The 23,609-nt window shown below is 35.2% G+C and overlaps 1 protein-coding gene across 1 annotated transcript; it reads left to right on the forward strand.

Annotated features, from left to right (window-relative positions):
- The first annotated feature begins 33 nt into the window (after window positions 1–33).
- LOC111055772 (protein FRA10AC1) lies at window positions 34–23,010 on the forward strand. Its single transcript, XM_039425499.1, is given in 6 exon segments — window positions 34–270; window positions 14,537–14,702; window positions 19,250–19,409; window positions 21,501–21,704; window positions 21,707–21,874; window positions 22,991–23,010. Coding segments are annotated over 5 exon segments (729 nt in total). The 5' UTR covers window positions 34–154; the 3' UTR covers window positions 21,790–21,874; window positions 22,991–23,010.
- Window positions 23,011–23,609: the final 599 nt, after the last annotated feature.

The following is a 23,609-nucleotide window of genomic DNA, read 5'->3' on the forward strand; positions in this document are numbered from 1 at the left end:
TGCTTTACTTTCGACTTTTGTTCTGAATGTTCTCTGAACTCTAACCTAAAATTTAAATCCTTGACAAAGTTTATTGCAATCAATCTGACGTTTTTAAGATGATTTAGTATAATTTATGTTTCATCTAGTGAATTTATAGATTTTCTCAATTAAAATGTCAAGATATTCTAATCATTTGATGTATATGACTCCTTTTGAACAACATAAGAGGCTCATCAATGTTTATGTTCTTCAACGAAAAGGAAGCTCTGAACTTCTAAAAAGAAATACGTGAGTATTCTTTTATTAAACTTGTTCTTTATTCATAAAAATTGAAGAGTTGATCACCAATAACTTACAGCTTTTTATGTATTATACATATCAGTATATGCTACTATTAATTCTATGGTTAGTATCATCAACATAAAGCATCAGGATTCCAGTTAGTTTAGTTGACTAGATATATGAATTATTGTTTCCATATCATGAGAACTAACTGTTCCTAATCACAGTCATGATAAATGAGCAAGGAATCATGGTTCCTCTCTGTCCAGAAAGAGTTTTGGAGGCGTTTGTGGAGCATCTTTAATACCTTCTGCTTTATCCACACTTAAGGAATTGATAGCGTCATTAAACTCAAAACACTTAATTCAATACATAACCGCACAGATGACAGCGATTCGGTGACCGATTTCAGCAGAAATTTCAAATATCACCCATAAATTTATTTACACTACAATGTGCCGTGTCTTGTCGCAGCGGCTTCTGGACAGTTTACTTGAATGCGGCCTGATTCAACTGCTTCACACCAGGAGACAGCTTGTTAAAGAGTTTCAGGGCAGAAATCCTATAACTGGCTTGTGATCGGTGGAGACATCTCCTATAGTGAGGTCCACGTTATAATGGCAGTGGAGAAAGATGGGAGAAAAACGTTGCCGATCCTCTGTCTTGTCAATGTCTTCTATATACATTAGCTGATACAGGTTTATTGATGTAATATTAACGGTTCATTCTCGTTTAAAATAATCAATTATGTTTAATTAAGCAAGAAATTATATTTTTCAATAATTTCATTACTTGATGAATTTTCATAAATAAGATGAAATATATTGTTAATTATTAATTCTACATTGTTGAAAGACGATCTTGCAACAGAGCAAAGAGAGAAAGAGATAGCGCTATCCGCTTTGTTGAATGATAGACAAGGATAGCAATACCATCGCTAATCAAACACTACCATTATAACGTGGACCTTACTTACTTACTTGAATTCTTCGTCCTTGACCGGGAGAACCGGATAGACTGTGTCAGGGAGTTCAGGGGTCACCCCTCAAACTCTGCGATGGCGGCTGTTCGTGTTTGAGTATAGGGGCTCATCCACTAGTTCTGCCAATGAGTATAATGGCCGTTGTATTAGGCGTTCTTTCAATATTTGCTTAAACTTTCTGACTTCGCATTTTTTTATATATTCAGAGAGCTGGTTATACAGTCACAGTGCTGATATTTCAAAACTTTTTTGAGTTGCTGTAAGTCTGCTTCGAGGTACATCCAGGTCTGCCGCATTTCGAGTGTTTTAGGTACGGTATGTATATTGCCTCTCTTTGTCACGTTGTTTGCTTTGTTCTTTATGAATAAGAGTGAGCAGAGTACATAGTGGCTAATGATTGTAAGTACTCTCAGCTTTTTGAATAGTGGCCTGCAGTGTGCCAGGTGGTCAGAGAATGTGATTATTCTAATGGCCTTTTTTTGTAGCAATAGTATATCTGAGCTGGCTGAAGCATGTCCCCAGAGAAGGATTCCGTATGTTATGTGACTGTGAAATAGCGAATAGTAAGCTGTAATCAAGTATTCTAGAGTGACAACATACCTTAGTTTTTTTAGGAGATGAACTTACTATTGGGACATCTAACAGCTCATGGTGCCTGGTGTTGTGGTAGTGAATGTCACTACGGGCAGCCAGAGTATGCTGTATCTTCTTGACATACACCAAACACAGGAGGATGGAATGGCTGATGACCGTCAGTACACCAAGGCGAGCAAAGATAGGCTTGCAGTGGGCAAGATGGTCGCTGACAGTTAAGATTCTTACAGCCCTCTTTTGTAACCTCAGGATATCAGCTGTGTGACCCCACAGGAGCAATCCATAAATGATGTGGCAATGGAAGAGAGCGTGATACATCATTATAAGATACCTCTCATTCACCAGGCTCCTCATCTTGAGAAGCAAATGCGGGAGAGTCGGCTGGTTACCTGCTGTATATTATGACTGTTACAGCTGAGTTTGCAGTCCCAGACAAAACCCAGCAGCTTCACTGGATTCTGAGGGTCACGCAGTTCTCGTGACAAGCTGCAGATGATCTTTGATCTGCTACTTTGTGTTTTATTGCCAATCGATAAATTAGGACAAGACCCATAGGATCATCTACAAGCATTTTGTCACTATAGTGAGGTTCACGTTATAATGACAGTGTTAAGCTGCGTCCACATGTAGCTGAAGAGCTATATAGCTCTGATTTATAGCAGAGCTATATAAACTTTGAGCTACATATAGCTCTGTCAGCTACATATAGCTCTGCTAGATGTAGCTCTGCTATAATTAACTTTGATGTCATTACTTGTAGAAGAGCTACATATAGTTTGGAATAAACCAGTATTCACTGCTCAGTTCCCAGCCAGATACCAAAGAAGGTAGTTCTTGCAGCAGCCGCTGCTTTCGCCGCATATTTTTAGCACAGAGAAGAGATAGAAGAGATTGGATAAGACCCCTCCCTTCAGGCTAGGAAACTATACAGTGGTATTGACCTTTTAAAAGACCTAAATGAGGATGATAGAGATGACTTGACCTATGAAATTCATTCGCAATACTCAGTAGCCTACCAGCACTCTGACAACAAATGAGTACAGTATAATCTGGTGTAAACCCAGCAGGCACTAAACGGTTGCAAACAACAGTAAACAGCTGCGGCAGCCTTCCTTCAAGTACAGAGCAGCTACATCTAACTCTACTATGAACAAAAATTGACATGTAGCAGAGTTACATATAGTTCAGATTCTCTTTGATGTTTACCGAAAATTTTGGATAGCTCATTTTCTGCTATATAGCTGAGAAAATTGGCTAATACTACGGCTATATAGCAGATCTCCAGTGTCACTTTTTGAACTTGTAGCAAAGCTATATAGCTGTGCTACGTGTAGCTCTTCTATATAGCTCTGCTACATAGTGTAAACCTAGCTTTAGATTAGCTAGCTCTGCTATATTAACTTTGATATCATTACTTGTAGCAGAGCTACATATAGTTTGGACTAAACCAGTATACACTGCTCAGTTCCCAATAGTATTGCTATCCTTGTCTATCATTCAACAAAGCGGATAGCGCTATCTCTTTCTCGCTTTGCTCTGTTGCCAGATCATATTTTACCAATCAAGAAAGAATTAATCATTAATTGATAAAATATTCTATGCTAATGATGAAAATTCATTATGCATTTATTGAAAAATATAATTTCTTGCTCAATAAAATATAATTGATTATTTTAAACGAGAATGAACAGTTAATATTACATCAATACACCTGTATCAGCTACCGTCTATAGAAGGCATTGACAAGACAGAGGTTCGGCAACGCTATGCTCTTATCTTTCTCCACTGCCATTATAACGTGGACCTCACTATAGAACTGCGTGACCCTCAGGATCCAGTGAAGCTACTGGGTTCTGTCTTGGACTTCATCTCAGTTGGAGCAGTTATAATAGTAGGTATAACCATAGAGAAACAATAGCATAAGTAGATATCCCATGGTATAGGGCGTTTATGTCGCAACTTTTACTGTCATCTCAAGCTGATAGTCCACGTAGTTCTTTCCTGTGAAGCTTTATGACGCTGGTAGTCTCTCATATTGTGCTGTTCATACACTCTTACCCGGTCAAAACAGTAAAAATCGACAGTAATCGGCTTGAGATAACAGTAAATGCTGCGACATAAACGCCCTATACCATGGGATATCTACTTGGGCTATTGTTTCTCTATGGTATAACCAGCCGACTCTCCCGCATTTGCTTCTTTTACTTTTACTTTACTTTTTTACTTTTCTTGTTCGTCACAATTACTGAACTGCATTAAGGGAGCAACGATCCCGCAGTATATGACACGTCAAAGTTTAATCTAATATCTACCATCCCTCCTATTTCAACACAACAGATCCCACATAACATACATCAATCAAACACTATTCAACAAGGAAGTCTGCTAACCTGTACGGACACAATACAATAAGGAATTCCCTGAGTGTTTTTTAACTCCTTCAAGCCATCAATTTCTCTTATGTGAGATGGGATTGAATTAAATATTTTCAATCCCATATAAAACGGGCCACCCTCCAGCAGGCTTAGTCTGTGATGTGGGTAAACAAAACCTCTAAATCGTGTATTATGGGGATGACTCACCTGGTTCTCCTCATACATTCGTCTATTTTTAAAAACGAAGATTGCTAAATCTTATACATAAATAGCAGGAGCCGTCAGCAATCTCTTTTCTTCAAAATAAGGTCTGCAAGAGCGCATTGTATTAATCTTATAAATTATCCTAATGGCTTTCTTCTGCAGTATAAATATTCCATTATTCTCTATATTTTTTCCCCAAAAAATAACTCCATATCTCATAACTGACAGAAAATAAGCATGATATACAAAAAGAACAGTTTTTTCACTCCCTACTCTAGCCATTACTCTTAATGCAAACAAGGCTCTATTCAATTTACCAGTGACATGAGAAATATGTAGCTTCCACTTCGAATCACTCTCCACCATCAGACCCAAGAATGTCGTGGAATCAGAAGTTTAAACTCTACTTTGAGTATTCAAGTTTATTCAAAAACTTTTATAGTCTCCTGCTTTCCAAGATGAGGGGCCTGGTGACTGAGAGGTATCTTTTGATGATGTATCACGCTCTCTTCCATTGCCACATCATCTATGGATTGCTCCTGTGGGGTCACTTACCTGGGGCATAGAATAAATGATAAGTTTCTCCGGAAGGGGCTTCTGATATCCTGCGGTTGCAAAAGGGTGCTGTGAGAATCATAACAGACAGGGACATCTTCCCCACTGCAAGCCCATTTTTTCCTAAAACTAAATCCTAGGAAAGTGTAACCATAACCCTATTTCGGACATTTAAAATGTTATCTAAATTTAGGAGAGAAATAGTACAAGGAGTATCCTTAGTTTCTCTCTCCCAATCAGTGCTACTTTGTAAAAATTATAAATAAATAAATAAAATAGAATAGTTATTTGTGCAACTAGTGCGCAAAGTGACAGTTTGCTGCACCGAAAGAAACGTTTACGCCCGAGCCGTAGGCGAGGGCGGAATGGTTTCTTGAGTGCAGCAGAGGAACTTTGCGCACGTATTTCACATTAAGTTTTTCCTACAGTTACCATTGAATATGAAAAGTGGGTAATTATGGGTAAAATTGCCTGAAATGCATCAAATGTTTTTCTGTGTAATTTTATTATTGATAAAAACCTTAATCCTTAAATCCTAAAGTCCTCGTTGTCCTTGGTTATAGTATATAATGTAATAATAATTAGCGCGTTGTGCTTGGTTGCACCTCTGCTCACTATAGCAGCCACAGCAGTCACTGTTACCAACTTCATTTTGATTTTGCTGCACTGTTGCTCCATATAACCTACCAAGTATTTTGCGTTGCCATGTTGCAAATCTGGAGTGCAGAAAAATTTTTCCCGCACTAGAGCGGAAAAGTGATTCTTTGCGTTCTGTAATCAGTGCAGCAATGGCCACTTTTCAACGTAACTGTAGGAAAATGTATGAAGCATGCACTTGCACAAACGTCCATCCAATGTGATCATACCCTTAAGATGTAGATCCACAAAATCTAATCAGCATAATCCGTCTCATTTCCCACTCACATTACTATAGTGAGGTCGACGTTACAATATGGCAGTGGAGAAAGATAGGAGAACAATGTTGCCGATCCTCTGTCTTGTCAATGCCTTCTATAGACAGTAGCTGATACAGGTTTATTGATGTAATATTACCTGTTCATTCTCGTTTAAATGAATCAATTATATTTTATTAAACAAGAAATTATATTTTCCAATAATTTCATGATGAATTTACATAATTAAAATGTAATATTTTGTTAATTAATTATCAATTCTACATTGTTAAAAGATTATCTGGCAACAGAGCAAAGCGAGAAAGAGATAGCGCTATCCGATATGTTGAATGATAGACAAGGATAGCAACACCATTGCTAATCAAACAATGCCATTATAACGTGGAATTTACTATAGGCCATTGACTTGTGGATGGATAAATAGATATACTTATCAAAGTTATCAGCTAATAAAGTAATGCCATATATTTTGTACCGGTATGTAAACAATTATTCATTCAATTTATATTTGAGAGACATTTATAGACAGATATTGATATAAGACATTAAATTATATCTGATAGACCAATGATTTGGCAATGAATAATATGTATTTATCAACTCATCAACACGCAAACATCCATCAATTTATAGATTTTCAAACATTGATTGAAATTTGAAAAATAGGTTTTTTAGATCAAAAGAAAATGCAGGGAGACCTACTTCGTCTGATCGATTTCCTTCAATTCAGAATCGAATGATTCAGCTACTGATAAAAATTCTTCAATTGCTTCTTGTAATGCATCTGGAATTCAGAGATTCAAAGATTAATTTAAAAATCATCAATTCATCAAATATTTAATTGACATTGTATTTTTCAATAATTTAATAATGAATAATTTCATAATTGAGATGGAATATTTTGTTAATCTACATTGTTGAAAGACAATGCCTTGTGTCTTGTCAATGCCTTCTATACACAGTAGCTGATACAGGTTTATTGATGTAATATTACCTGTTCATTCTCGTTTAAATGAATCAATTATATTTTATTAAACAAGAAATTATATTTTCCAATAATTTCATGATGAATTTACATAATTAAAATAAAATATTTTGTTAATTAATTATCAATTCTACATTGTTAAAAGATTATCTGGCAACAGAGCAAGGCGAGAAAGAGATAGCGCTATCCGATATGTTGAATGATAGACAAGGATAGCAACACCATTGCTAATCAAACAATGCCATTATAACGTGGAATTTACTATAGGCCATTGACTTGTGGATGGATAAATAGATATACTTATCAAAGTTATCAGATAATAAAGTAATGCCATATATTTTGTACCGGTATGTAAACAATTATTCATTCAATTTATATTTGAGAGACATTTATAGACAGATATTTGATATAAGACATTAAATTATATCTGATAGACCAATTGATTTGGCAATGAATTAATATGTATTTATCAAACTCATCAACACACAAACATCCATCAATTTATAGATTTTCAAACATTGATTGAAATTTGAAAAATAGGTTTTTTAGATCAAAAGAAAATGCAGGGAGACCTACTTCGTCTGATCGATTTCCTTCAATTCAGAATCGAATGATTCAGCTACTGATAAAAATTCTTCAATTGCTTCTTGTAATGCATCTGGAATTCAGAGATTCAAAGATTAATTTAAAAATCATCAATTCATCAAATATTTAATTGACATTGTATTTTTTAATAATTTAATAATGAATAATTTCATAATTGAGATGGAATATTTTGTTAATCTACATTGTTGAAAGACGATCTGGCAACAGAGCAAGGCGAGAAAGAGATAGCGCTATCCGCTTTGTTGAATGATATATAAAGATAGCAATACCATTGCTAATCAAACACTGCCATTATAATAACGTGGACATCACTGTAGATCTCATGTGGGCATCATCTGCAGAATAAAATTCAAATTTGTTGATTTCTCTACAAACTGTCATCATCTCTCATGAATGTTATAAATGCTTTCAATTCAATAATTACTGACATTTTAGAGTGAGTCGCACTCACTTACTCGGTGCTATCCCACTAGACTCAACTAAAACTAAAGTGCGAGATAAATTACTTTTTCCTCCACCTACTGTCTAAAGTACTTACTTTACTCCCTGAAACCTAATACTAAAGTGTCACTTTTTCGCTCTCGGTAGTAAAAAACAGAAAAACTCCCTAGGGAGTAAAAGTGACTCCATTTAAATAACATGGGGAGCATCTCTATTTTGAAACTTACATTGTAATAGGTTAGAAGGTCTAAGCTCAGATGAGAAAGCATAATAGAGGTGTCTGTCATTGAGTCAACTGAATTCAATACCACAACCAGAAATTTGATCAACTCATGAAATATATGTTTGTATGATAATTATTATATTCTTAATATTAGTAGACAATAAAAATTTATACAATTTTTAAAATATTTTATTCTATTCAAAATACCAGCCAACAAATATTTTTGATCTGCAATTCAAATCTGAACCGCGTGATCTGGAGTTTCAGCTGATATGGTTGTTACAACTTTTGCCGATAGATAGCGCAATCGGCAGTGCCAATCAGACGACCAGTTTTTAGGTTTTAGATTTAGGTTATGTTGTTAGGAATCATTGTCACCAATACGTAAGTTATTAGAATGATTTTATTTGCAGTTTCTATAAAAAAATGTAGATGGAGGAAAAATGTTGTGTACATCACGAGCGAAAAATACTTTTTCTCCCTCAGGAAAATTGCTGCCCTCGGCTTCGCCTCGGGCTTCAAACTTTTTCCCACAGGGAGAAAAAGTCGTACTTTTCACTCTAGATATACAAATAACTATTAACATGAAGAGGGGAAACCCATTTCTCCCTCTTCAGTTTGTAGCGTAGACACAGACGGACATCCTGCGCACAATTGGATGCGCCGTGTCATTTTGCTTCATGTTCTTGTGATGAAAACATCTCTGTAACATACACAAACCAATATACCTGCTATTGCCAGCAATAGATGGAGGGGAGTGTTGCCGCGTCGCGTTACAAAGCTCTCTCACTCAGACACAAAAGAAGGAGAATGCTGCTAGGTAGTGGGAGTGATTAATGGAGGATAGAGCATCGGACCATCGGTCTTCGAGAAAGAGCCGTGTTAATAGTTATTTGTATATCTAGAGTGAAAAGTGCTGTTTTTTCTCCCTGAGGGAAAAGTTTGAAGCCCGAGGCGAAGCCGAGGGCAACAATTTTCCTGAGGGAGAAAAAACATTTTTCACTCGTGATATACACAACATTTTTCCTCCACCTACATTTTTATAAAAACTGCATATAAAATAATTTTTAAAAACGTATTTGACCAAACAATGTGTTACAAAATAATCTTAAACAGAAACAGCTGACTTGTAATCACAGTTCTCCTCCTACAGCACTATCTGTCGGCTAAAGTTGTAACAACAATGACAGCCAAAACTACAGCTATGATGAAGTTCCCGTTTCAAATTTGATTAGTTAATAAGTAATATTCGTTGGCTGATATTTTGAATAACATGGAATAAAAGAAAAAATATATATATATTTTTTAGTATAGTGATATGAAGTTTGTAATAATAATTTCAGCATACAAACATAAATTTTATATATCGATCAAATGTCTGGTTGAGGTATTGAATTTAGTTGGTTTAATGACTACTCTATATGCTTCCTCATCTGAGCTTAGACCTTCTGACCTATTCCAAATGTATGTTTTTAAAATAGAGATGCTTCCCATGCTATTTAAATGGAGTCACTTTTACTCCCTAGGGAGTTTTTCTGTTTTTTAGTACCGAGAGCGAAAAAGTGACACTTTAGTATCATGTTTCAGGGAGTAAAGTAAGTACTTTTGACAGTAGGTGGAGGAAAAAGTAATCTATCTCGCACTTTAGTACTCTACTATGAACGTTTTCATTGGGAGAGTTTACAAGATATTTAGTACTTGCCCAGGGAACTCTACCACTCTACCACTAACTCTACTAATAAAAACCAGGCTTAAAGGTACAATAATTCAATCTAAAAATGAAGAACAGAAATTTCATTTTTCCACTAAAACTTTTTTTCTTACCATGTTTCAGATCCAGAGACAAACGCGACATAGATGTCATTCGCGAAAACCATTGTTTTCTGTGGGAAGACGACGTTGAGCCGAATTCATGGGAGAAAAGACTGGCCAAAAAGTATTATGACGAACTTTTTACTCAAATAATTCATCCATTATGGCACAGTGCTTCAACTGTAAAATAAATCTCGCTGAAGAGGATATCTCAGTGAAGTGTAGTGAGTGTGCGAAAGTGTTCCACCCTGCGTGTACTAGACTGGAGTCCATCGATAAGTTTAAAAAAATGAACTCGCAAGCCAGAGCTGCGTGGAAATGTGCGAGCTGTAAGCAGGATAAAAATAACGCAGGTCAGTCAGACATTACCTTAAAAAAATTATCCTCTGATCTAATAGAGAATCTACGTAAGGAAATAAACGATCTGAAATCCTTCTTCAACTCAAAATTGGGCGACCTGGACACGAAATTGGAAAAGTTAAACACCAAAACAGATGCTATAAAAACGCAACTCAACACCCTCACGGAGGATCATAATTCTTTAAAACTAAAATTTCTCAATCTCGAAAAAGAAAACTTGGAGGATGAAAAACATGTTCAGAGGCTAGAAAAAGAAATTCACGATCTACAACAATATACTAGAAAGGACAATGTTGAAATAGTAGGTATTCCCGAAACCCAGGGTGAGAATTTACATGTCGTCATGAAAGCCGTCGCAAAATCGTTGAATGTGGAGTTCAAGAATGAAGACCTATCTATTGTCCACAGGATGCCAACCGCTAAAGGATCCACTTCCATCGTGGCCAAATTCAGTTCCAGATTGAAGAAAACAGAATGGATCACCGCGGCACGCAAAAAGAAAGGCATCAAATCAACCGATGTATGCGACAAGCTGCCCTTATCAAACGTATATGTGAATGAACACCTCTCTCCCTACTACAAAGGACTACTTGGCAAAGCTAAGAATTTAAAAAAGGACAAAAAACTAACCTTTGTCTGGGTCCGTGATTGCAAAGTTTTTGTTAAAAAATCTGAAAACTCTCGCACTCGGAGAATTATGAGCGATGATGATTTAGTAGAATATAATTATAGTATTTAATTATACAAATGTCCAATATTTCCTAAAAATATTCAAAATTGCGCAGTAGGCTGGTTATAATGGGTTTTTCTTTTAGTGAACTTAAAAGTTTTGTTTTTTTTCAATTTAACTCTTTTCCTCTTCTTTTTTTTTTAATCTCATTTCTGTTATTGTATTATAACTTTCCTTATTTCATTAACGTTACTGATGAATGATGAATATGGCTTTGATGGGGTGATTGATTTGGAATGTTTCGATACGATTGAGAGCGATGATATTTTAAATTTTGATCCTAACTCTCATTTAGATGAAGTAATATATAATGTTGTCTCTTTTAATATTATACACATGAATATACGTAGCTTAAGAAAAAACTTTGATGAATTTGTTTATACTCTTCAAAACTGTAAAATAAAATACGATGTAATAGTTCTAACTGAAACTTGGATGACTGAAGATAATATTTTTGACTATAGCATAGATGGATATACAGTTATAGATAAGCCAGGCCAACTAAATAAAAGTAACGGTTTGTGCATTTTTGTGAAGGAATCGATTGATGTACATTATCTTGACTGTGAAAATTCGGAAGCAGATATAATCATGATTAGATTAGAAGCTTTCAGCTGTCCTTTTACTCTTATTGCAGTCTACAGATCTCCTTCTTCTAATATTGAAGCATTTCTGAATGAGTTGGACACAAGTATGTCTAATGTTCAAAAAAATGAAAATATAATCATGATCGGAGATCTGAACATTGACATTCTGCGGAATAATAATTTATCAAATGAATATAGTAGCCTATTACAAATGTATGGTCTGAGATCTCTTGTTAATAAACCTACTCGCATTTCATGTAATACAAAATCATGTATTGATCATATATTTTGGAAAAATGTGAATTTTAAGGAAAGTCATGTTCTTAGCTCCATACAAAAAACATACATCACTGATCATTTCTGTACAACTTTTCACATAACAAAATCTATCACAAATACAAAAGAAATTAGAGAGATATTTACTAAAAAAATTAATTATACAAAATTGATTGACTATTTAAAACAAGAGAATTGGCAAAATGAAACTAACTTGTATGATGAAAATTTAAATTTAGATGAAAAAATCAGTAATTTCTATGACAAATTAATATTCTACATAGAACTAACCACTGAACAGATAAAATTAAAAATAGAAATAGACCACTGAAAAAATGGATAACTCCAGGGCTGATAAAATCAATCAGAGAACGTGACAAAATGCACAAAAAAATGAACAGTCAACCGTTAATATGGAGCTACAAAATAGGTATAAGACTTACAGAAATATTTTGAATAAACTTATTAAAAAAACAAAATTTGATTATTACAGGACTAAAATATCAATTACAAAGGTAATAGTAAGAAAACTTGGAACTGCATACAGGAAATTTTAGACATACAACGTACACATAAACCACCCGAAATCGACCAGACATTATGAATAAATATTTTTCAGAAGTAGGAAGAAACTATGCAGAGAAAATCCTCAACAGGTCCACACGAAATCCAGTTAACTTACAGTATCCACCTTGTGCAGCGGCTGACACTCCAAAATCATTCTTTATGCATCCAACAAGTTATGAAGAGGTACTAATAATGATTAAAAGCTTAAAACGTAACTCCTCTCCGGGAGTGGATGGAGTAGGCAACATATGTTTGAAAAATAGCAGAGTTCATAGCCAAACCATTGTCAATTTTGTTTAATAAATGTTTCGAGTTAGGCCATTTTCCTTCACATTTTAAAATAGCTAAAATAATTCCTCTCCATAAATCAGGTGACAAAAAAGCTCCCGAGAACTACCGTCCTATCAGCCTTATAAGCAACCTGTCTAAAATATTTGAAAAGATAATAAAAAAACGAATGGTCGAATATCTTGAAAAGTACAAATTTATTGCTGTAAATCAATTCGGGTTTCAGGAGGGTAAATCCACCGAAGATGCAATGACTGAGTTGGTTAGAATTGTAACGGAAAACTTTAAAAACAGTAGAAAAACTCTGGCTGTGTTCTTGGACCTGGCAAAGGCCTATGATACCATTCCTCATAAAGTCCTTCTACGTAAGCTAGAGAGAATAGGTATCCGGGGAACGGTGTTAAATTTATTTAAAAGTTACCTGCATGAAAGAATACAAATCCTTGACACCAGTAAACTGCCCTCGGCTTCGCCTCGGGCTTCAAACTTTTTCCCACAGGGAGAAAAAGTCGTACTTTTCACTCTAGATATACAAATAACTATTAACATGAAGAGGAGAACCCCATTTCTCCCTCCACAGTTTGTAGCGTAGACACAGACGGACATCCTGCGCACAATTGGATGCGCCGTGTCATTTTGCTTCATGTTCTTGTGATGAAAACATCTCTGTAACATACACATTGCTATTGCCAGCAATAGATGGAGGGGAGTGTTGCCGCGTCGCGTTACAAAGCTCTCTCACTCAGACACAAAAGAAGGAGAATGCTGCTAGGTAGTGGGAGTGATTAATGGAGGATAGAGCATCGGACCTCTCCGTCTTCGAGAAAGAGCCGTGTTAATAGTTATTTGTATATCTAGAGTGAAAAGTGCTGTTTTTTCTCCCTGAGGGAAAAGTTTGAAGCCCGAGGCGAAGCCGAGGGCAACAATTTTCCTGAGGGAGAAAAAACATTTTTCACTCGTGATATACACAACATTTTTCCTCCACCTACATTTTTATAAAAACTGCATATAAAATAATTTTTAAAAACGTATGTGACCAAACAATGTGTTACAAAATAATCTTAAACAGAAACAGCTGACTTGTAATCACAGTTCTCCTCCTACAGCACTATCTGTCGGCTAAAGTTGTAACAACAATGACAGCCAAAACTACAGCAATGATGAAGTTCCCGTTTCAAATTTGATTAGTTAATAAGTATATTCGTTGGCTGATATTTTGAATAACATGGAATAAAAGAAAAAAATATATATTTTTTAGTATAGTGATATGAAGTTTGTAATAATAATTTCAGCATACAAACATAAATTTTATATATCGATCAATGTCTGGTTGAGTATTGAATTTAGTTGGTTTAATGACTACTCTATATGCTTCCTCATCTGAGCTTAGACCTTCTGACCTATTCCAAATGTACGTTTTTAAAATAGAGATGCTTCCCATGTTATTTAAATGGAGTCACTTTTACTCCCTAGGGAGTTTTTCTGTTTTTTAGTACCGAGAGCGAAAAAGTGACACTTTAGTATCATGTTTCAGGGAGTAAAGTAAGTACTTTTGACAGTAGGTGGAGGAAAAAGTAATTTATCTCGCACTTTAGTACTCTACTATGAACGTTTTCATTGGGAGATTTCACAAGATAGTTAGTACTTGCCCAGGGAACTCTACCACTAACTCTACTAATAAAAACCAGGCTTAAAGGTACAATAATTCAATCTAAAAATGAAGAACAGAAATTTCATTCTTCCACTAGAACATTTTTTCTCACCATGTTTCAGATCCAGAGACAAACGCGACATAGATGTCATTCGTGAAAACCATTGTTTTCTGTGGGAAGACGACGTTGAGCCGAATTCATGGGAGAAAAGACTGGCCAAAAAGTACTATGACAAACTATTCAAAGAGTACTGCATCTGTGACTTGAGTCTTTACAAAGAAAACAAGGTATGATTATCAGGAATATCTTAATACCGTATTATTATTTCTAAACGAAAATCCAAATTAAATGCTTTAATTCACCCCGAAGACTTCTGCTACTGCAAATATTGACAACAAAGAAAACAAGGTATGATTATCAGGAATATCTTAATATTATTATTTCTAAACGAAAATCCAAATTAAATGCTGCAATTTACCCGAAGACTTCTGCTACTGCAAATATTGACAACAAAGAAAACAAGGTATGATTATCAGGAATATCTTAATATATTATTTCTAAACGAAAATCCAAATAAATGCTGCAATTCACCCCGAAGACTTCTGATACTGCAAATATTGACAACAAAGAAAACAAGGTATGATTATCAGGAATATCTTAATATTATTATTTCTAAACGAAAATCCAAATTAATGCTGCAATTTACCCGAAGACTTCTGCTACTGCAAATATTGACAACAAAGAAAACAAGGTATGATTATCAGGAATATCTTAAATTATTATTTCTAAACGAAAATCCAAATTAAATGCTGCAATTCACCCCGAAGACTTCTGATACTGCAAATATTGACAACAAAGAAAACAAGGTATGATTATCAGGAATATCTTAATATTATTATTTCTAAACGAAAATCCAAATTAAATGCTGCAATTCACCCCGAAGACTTCTGCTACTGCAAATATTGACAACAAAGAAAACAAGGTATGATTATCAGGAATATCTTAATATTATTATTTCTAAACGAAAATCCAAATAAATGCTGCAATTCATTAGCATTTGAATAATTGCAATATCTCAGTAATTTCCATCTTAGACTGGCTGGCCGCTATGGCTTCGTATAAAATGCGCGCTGCTATCCAGAGATTGTCAGTTTGGTGTAAGGGTAAGCATTCCTGACCGGCAATTAGGAGGTACTGGGTTCGATTTCCGGGCTGACAAATAATTTTTGAATAGTAGCGCTCATCGAAATTCCATCTAGCTGTTTACCCTATTGTCAATATTTGCAGTAGCAGAATTCTTCAGGGTGAATTACAACATTTAATTTGGATTCTTGTTTAATAATAGTAATAATTAATTTATTAGCATTTGAATAATTGCAATATCTCAGTAATTTCCATCTGTAGATCTTAATAAGTTGAATAGTAAGGCTACAAATACACTGAAAGCGGAGCGGAGCGTGACGTGGCGTTGGGGAGCGTCGTGAACAATATAATATTAAGTAATAAGCAAAAACACACAGGAAGCGGAGCGGAGCGTGATGTGGCGTTGAGGAGCGTCGTGAACAATATAATATTAAGTAATGAGCTAAAACACACTGAAAGCGGAGCGGGACGTGACGTGGCATTGGGGAGCGTCGTGAACAATATAATGTCAAGTAATGAGCTGAAACACACTGGAAGCGTCTACTCGCAGAGCGGAGCGGAGCGGAGCGTCAAACTTTGGAACAAGCTGGTTTGTTTTTTGGAGCGTCTACGAGCGGAGCGTCAAAGCGTGAAAGTGCAAGTGCCCTACTAATATACATACTAGTGGTCTACTCTTGTACATAACAATGCACTTGTTTCACTAAATTTTCCCACCATCTAGTACACTAGTATATTTAATGTTTGCCCAAATTCCCCTGTAATGTGTATTATTTGATTATTAAAAAAATAAAACTCATCTATTACATTTTGAAATCAAAAGTAAGACATTCATATTCCTATGAAATTTTAAAAATCCATCAATTCTCTCACCATCTAGTAAATGTTGTGGGGGGAAATTTGGTTCATATTTTTTCCCCGTGCTGAATAACACTGAGTCTTAGCTAATATCCAATACTTTAAGCTATTATTCTCACAAAATAATGTACGTTCAAACTTGGACAACGCCATTTTCTAGGCTCTTGACGCTTGACGCTCAGACGCTTCCTGTGTGTATCATGAACGCTCCGACCACGTCACGCCACGCTCCGCTCCGCTTTCAGTGTGTTTGTACCCTAATAGACTCAAGTATGTTCTGGAGCCACTGACAAGCATCTTCTCCAGCAGCATGAACTTCAATCAGCCCTCCATGATATGAGTGTTGTGGACACTCAGATATCAGGTGTTGCATTTATTGAATTTGTCCACATTGGCACAGAGGTCAGAGGTGTATACCCATGCTGTCGTCAGCTCAGCACACCTTCCTACCTGCGTCCTGAACCGGTTAAGGCTGTGCAAAGGCTAAAAAATAAACTTTCTACAGGTGATATTTTTCAAACTTTTTCGATTTGTATATCATTAAGCTATCAAAGTGAAAAAGTTTTCTCAGGAAAACATGTTTTTCCCGGTCATTACTTTTCGAAATATGAACGACCAAAGTTTAAATTTTTGGGACAGAACTTTTCAAATTCGGTAAGAGATAAATCCATGAGATTCAGAGGATAAATTCTTCATGGTATTGTTGATTAAATAGAAAAAAAAATATCTGAAAATATCAATTTTTGAGAAAGTTATTCAATTTACTATAATCGACCAAAAATAACTTTTAGTTGAGCTATTTTTGGTAAATTGAATAACCTTCTCAAAAAATCATATTTTCAAAAGATTTTTGTTTCATTCAAACAACAATAGGCCTACCATGAAGTAATTTATCCTCTTAATTTCATGAATCTATCTCTTAACGAATTTGAAATTTTCTGTCTCAAAACTTTAAGCTTTAGGTGCTGATTTCTAGTTTACTTATTTCTGGACTGAAAAGTGGACTCAATTCAAGTGGATAGCATAACCTATAATTTTCATTCATTCATTCATAACTCTACCTTCATTGTATTATCATTCATCCCATCATCATCTCCTAGGCTTAAAATACTTCTAGAAAGTCGCCTTTGTAAAATAATAAATAGCTCAACAAGTAATGATCGAAAAAAAGGTTTTTCTGAGAAAACTTTTTTATTTTGATAGCTTGATGATTTACAAATCGAAATACTTTGTCACCAAATAAATACAAACCGAATATCTAAACCAAAATATAAACCAAATAAATATCACCAGTTGAAAGTTTATTTTTAGCCTTTGCAGAGCCTTAAGGCCACTCAGCTGGGTGCCAGGGACAATGCCAAGACATATCTTCATAAGCAACTATGTGAATTATTTTATTTTCATAGGCCAATACAAAAATTTGAAACACACAGGAAGCGGAGCGGAGCGTGATGTGGCGTTGAGGAGCGTCGTGAACAATATAATATTAAGTAATGAGCTAAAACACACTGAAAGCGGAGCGGAGCGTGACGTGGCGTTGGGGAGCGTCGTGAACAATATAATGTTAAGTAATGAGCTGAAACACACTGGAAGCGTCTACTCGCAGAACGGAGCGGGGCGTCAAACTTTGGAACAAGCTGGTTTGTTTTTGGAGCGTCTACAAGCGGAGCGTCAAAGTGCGAGTGCCCTACTAATATACATACTAGTGGTCTACTCTTGTACATAATAATGCACTTGTTCTACTACATTTTCCCACCATCTAGTCTTCTTCTTGTGCCTTATCCCATTTAAATGGGGTCGGCATTCCTTCCTCTTAGTCTGCCTCTCCACAAAGCCCTATCCAATGCTTCCTCTCTCCTCCAACCGCTCGACGGTTTGTTCTACCACCTTTTCCACCATCTAGTACACTAGTACATTAATTAAATGTTTGCCCAAATTCCCCTGTAATGTGTATTATTCAAAAGAGAACTTTCATCTATTGCACTTTGAAATCAAAAGTAAGGCTATTCTAATCAATTTCATTCATATTTCTATGAAGTATGGATACCTGAGTGTTATAACAAGTCTTTCTTCAGTAGATATTGGATTTCTCCAATTAGTGACTTTTCCCAAATCAGGCTTCACTCTCATCAAAATATAATCAAAGGTTGAAGTTGACTTTTTTATGTACTCAAAAAATTGGGACTTTCTTAACACATTAAACAGATGGTGATATTCAACAAATAGTCGACGATTTAAGTCAATTTCACTCTGCCCTAGCAGGCTTAGCTAATATCCAATACTTTAAGTAATTATTCTCACAAAATAATGTACGTTCAAACTTGGACAACGCCATTTTCTAGGCCCTTGACGCTTGACGCTCAGACGCTTCCTGTGTGTATCATGAACGATCTGACCACGTCACGCCACGCTCCGCTCCGCTCCGCTTTCAGTGTGTTTGTACCCTAATATGGCCCTTAGTAATCAGCAAGAATTTAATCTAAACATCTAGTCATTCGTTACTTATGCATTTATGTGTTATCAGAATATATATTATACCGTAATATATTCGGTATTCGGATAACATATTCCCGGGCTCGGCAAGCCTCGCCCGGGAAACTATCCTCATACCGTAAACACTAACTTTCTGTGCTTGTAGCGTAATATACTATTTCAATCGTGTATGCACATGGGAGCGGCAAACGATTTTACTATTTTTTTTCATTTGGTCTTAAATGGATGATTTCGTTGATAATTCAGTTGATATGAGAGACGTGTATACTAGCATTTTGAAGATTTTAGTTCTGATTTTAGATAACTGTTCTCAATCAACATAATTTATTTTATCGATTTTCAGGTTGCTATGAGATGGCAGACTGAACCCGAATTGATCTCAGGAAAAGGTCAGTTTGTTTGCGGTGAGAAAAAATGCGCAAATAAAGAGACGTTGAGATCGTGGGAGGTGAATTTCGGATACATTGAACATGGAGAAAAGAAGAATGCTTTAGTCAAATTACGTGAGTATAATTAAACTAATATTGATATAATTTTGAGTATCATATAAAAGGTAAAATAAAAGAAATGTTGTCATTTTCATATAATTTATTCGAGCCAAACTAAAGTTTTAATGCACTCAAGAAATCCTGATGCCTTGATGATGGTGCATTGGAACTTTATTGTGGCTCAAATAAATTATGTAAAACTGGCAGATTTTTTTATTCCACCTTAATTTGGAGAAATTCCACAAAATCTCAGTTCATAGTGTAAATTGTATTATATACTAGCAGGTAACTTGAGCTCCGAAAGCGTCTAATTAAAAACTTGACAAACTGAAAACTTGACTTACTGAAATCTTGGAGAATTTAAAATAGGCCTATAACCATCCTCGGTAAATTAAGAATCTATATGCAAAATTCCAAGTTAATTAGTCCAGTAGTTTAAACGTGATGATGCGTAATTCGTGAATTTCCCATCCCGTACGTGTATAAGCCAATTCTTTCCCACATTATATTATAGACTGGCAGGTAACCCGTGCTCCGCAAGGCACAAGTGTACGATCAGAAACTGGACTAACTGAAATTCGAAGAATTGAAAATAAGCCTATCTGTAAATTGATAATCTATTGGCACAATTTCAAATTTATGTCCAGTAGCTCAGACATGATGTAGCGTCATTCGTTAATTTCCTATCCCGTACGTGTATAAGCCAATTCATTCCTTGATTATTATTTTATATGATAGTTCATAGTACTCCATTTGTATGAAGTAGACTTTCTGAATAGATTATAGTTCTATAATTTTACCTTTTTACTTTCCTTGCCCTATTACCATAGGTAAGGAAAGTATTGCTTTCCTAAAAAAATTAAGGTATCCTAGTTTCAAGTTTTCTATACGTTTCAAGGTCCCCTAAGTCCAAAAACATGATTTTTGGGTGTTGGTCTGTGTGTGTATGTGTGTGTGTGTGTATGTGTGTATGTCTGTGAACACGATAACTCCATTCCTAATTAACCGATTGACTTGAAATTTTAAACTTAAGGTCCTTATACCATGAGGATGTGACAATAATAAATTCAATAAAATTGGATTCAAAATGGCGGATAATTACTAAAAAACCATGTTTTTCACGGTTTTCTCGAAAACGGCTCCAACGATTTTCTTCAAATTTATAACATAGATAGCTATTTATAAGCCCTATCAACTGAAATGAGTCTCATTTCTGGAAAAATTCCAGGAGCTCCGTAATATTATTGAGAAAAATGGCGGATAATCACTAAAAAACCATGTTTTTCACGGTTTTCTCGAAAACGGCTCTAACGATTTTCTTCAAATTCATACCATGGATAGCTATTTATAAGCCCTATCAACTGACACGAGTCTCATTTCTGGGAAAATTGCAGGAGCTCCGTAATATTCTTGAGAAAAATGGCGGATAATTACTAAAAAACCATGTTTTCCACGATTTTCTCAAAAATAACTTGACCGATTTTTTTCAAATTCACACCCTGTATAGTTATTTATCAGCTCTATCAACTGGCATGAGTCTTCTTTCTGGGAAACTAATGAGGGTCCACCCCATCCTTGAGAAATAAACTTAGTAACCTCCTTCTCGTGCATGAGGAAGGTAGGTAGCGCAGTTCATAAAAAGAACACAAAGTCGAGTTATTTCATCTGTAGAACAGCTGTTTCGACGACTTTAAAAAAATGACGACTAAAAAAATCATCGAATTTCACAGTTTACACAAAGGAAAACAATTATATATAAACATATATATTATACAGAAGTCTGATCGTAGTTTCAAATATGGGCAAGGAAAGTTGTGTGAGTGTACCACACCAGATTTTTTGTTAGGGCTACTCTTAAATATCAAGAAATGACAATCTAAGCACCCTTTTTTCTTATTTTTTCACTCACGACATATTTCGACATTTAGGTCATTATCAAGTGAGTGAAATCTTGATAATGACATAAATATTGAAACGAAACATGTTGTGCGTAAGACATTTTTAAAAAAGGGTACTTGGATTTTTATTTGTTAATATTCTATGATTTTGTTATTATAGATACCTCAATAAATGAATTGTAAATCCAAATATAATACTGTTTTGCAGGATTATGTCCACACTGCTCAGAGAAACTGAACTACAAAACGAAAAGGAAAGAAGTGAAAAAGAAGAAACTGAAGCGACTGAAGTCCAACAAAGATAGGAAACGTGAGAAGGTGTCGTCAACTGATGCACAGAGTGAGACAGAAGTAGACCAGCCACAGACGGAAGACACAAATTGTGAGGAAAATGAAGATGCCGAGGCAGTTAGTATTGGAAGCAGAAACCACCTGACCTTGAGGAACCTTCCAGAGATGAGGAGTTTGAGGAATATCTAGAAGAGCTTCTACTTTGAACTGAAGTAGACCAAGGACTGAAATACTCTTGAACGTGACAGAAAACCTGGTACTATAGTGGGGTCCACGTTAAAAAGGCAGTAAAGTCGAACCTCTGTATAACGAAGTCGATTATCCCGACAAAAAATTCGCTGCAGAGAGGTATTCCTTATTGAGAGGTTGTTCTGTCAAGAAAAATGCCACGATCTGATGGATCGTGTAATATCGTATCAAGACGGTAAATAAATGAATATGGGACAAACATTTATTTCCAGAAAACTTGATTTGTACTATTAGTTGAGTATAATCAAAGTAACTCAGTAGCAATATTTTCATCAATTTCATTCATCAAAGTATTTTACTAATTTTCACACTACTATTAGATTGAACACAAAATACGGTAATTTTTCAATAACTTCACTATAAATACTATAATAACTCAACTCTCCTATTCTTAATGTTTTATTTGAAGAAGTGAGTATTTTCCGGTTGAATTCTTCATTTGAATAAAACATCATGATCAATAAACAACTCACATCTATTCAAACAGTCGAACATGTTGTCTGGTACACTATTTTTCAGTTTTAATCCTTGCTTGATAATTTTGAACGCTTCTAGAATTCTTGATCTGACGGATTCTTCTCCTCAGGTTCGTCACAGCTATCATAGTCAGTTCAAAGAATTGAAATGTGTGACAAAAGCAAGAATGGGAAAGTCCAGTCGTTTACCTGCCTGGTCTACAAATGACAAGTTCTTGGAATTCAATTTCCGACATGTGTTTCAACCTCTATTGACTGTCTACCACCCTATCTTCTTCCTACCTGATTTGCCATTATTTTTAGTCTATAATTGACCTTTCTGCTGATCCTTGAAAATGACCGTCTGCTTCCTATACACAACACTACATTTTGTATGTTGGAGTCTAGAGAAAACTGTTGTTGAGAGGCCCGAAATTCGTTAAATAGAGGTAAATAAGCTGTCAAACTCTAAAATGTCATGGGACCAGGTCAAAATTCGTTATGTAGAGGATTTCGTTGAGTGTAGGTTCGTTATAGAGAGGTTCGACCACGGTATTTAGATGAAAATATATCTTCTTCTATATACCGTGGGTTCGACTGTATGTGATTAACATTGGTATTGCTATCCTTGTTTATTATCCTTGTATCATCTTCGTACCATCCTTGTATTATCTTTATCTAGTGAGGTCCACGTTATAATGGCAGTATTTGATTAACATTGGTGTTGCTATCCTTGTCTATCATCCTTGTATCATCTTCCCACAATGAGGTCCACGTTATAATGGTAGTATTTATGTTGCCATTATAACGTTAAGTGCAATGTGCTATTTTATAACATTATAATTATTGTATTACAGTTATAATTATTGTATTTATTTGTAATTATTTTTTATTTGTATTTAATTGTAATTATTGTATTATTACAATTATAATTATTGTATTTTTTATCCTGTTGTCCTTCCAATACCAACTCAATCATTCTTGTATTTTTCTACTGACCTTGATTATTGTCTAGAATTTTCTAGAAGGTGCCATCAGGAAATATAGGTACTGTATTCCAACTCATAAAGAAGCCTTCATCCTGTTGCAGTATTGAATATTTTGATAATTTAGTGGAACTATTACTTCATCAAGACAATGCTCATTTTTAGATCTGTCTGAACCCAGATTATTGTATATTAATGTAACTGATTTTGTAGATATTGTGACAACACATTTCATAAGCGGGCTGGCATAGCTTGAATTCATTCATTCATTTATTCATAGACAATAGATACAATGCAGGTAAAAACAACAGGCATTTGCTCAAAACTGCTTTAAAC

This window comes from Nilaparvata lugens, chromosome 4 (assembly GCF_014356525.2).
Source record: "Nilaparvata lugens isolate BPH chromosome 4, ASM1435652v1, whole genome shotgun sequence".
In the NCBI taxonomy this organism is placed as follows: Eukaryota; Metazoa; Arthropoda; class Insecta; order Hemiptera; family Delphacidae; genus Nilaparvata; species Nilaparvata lugens.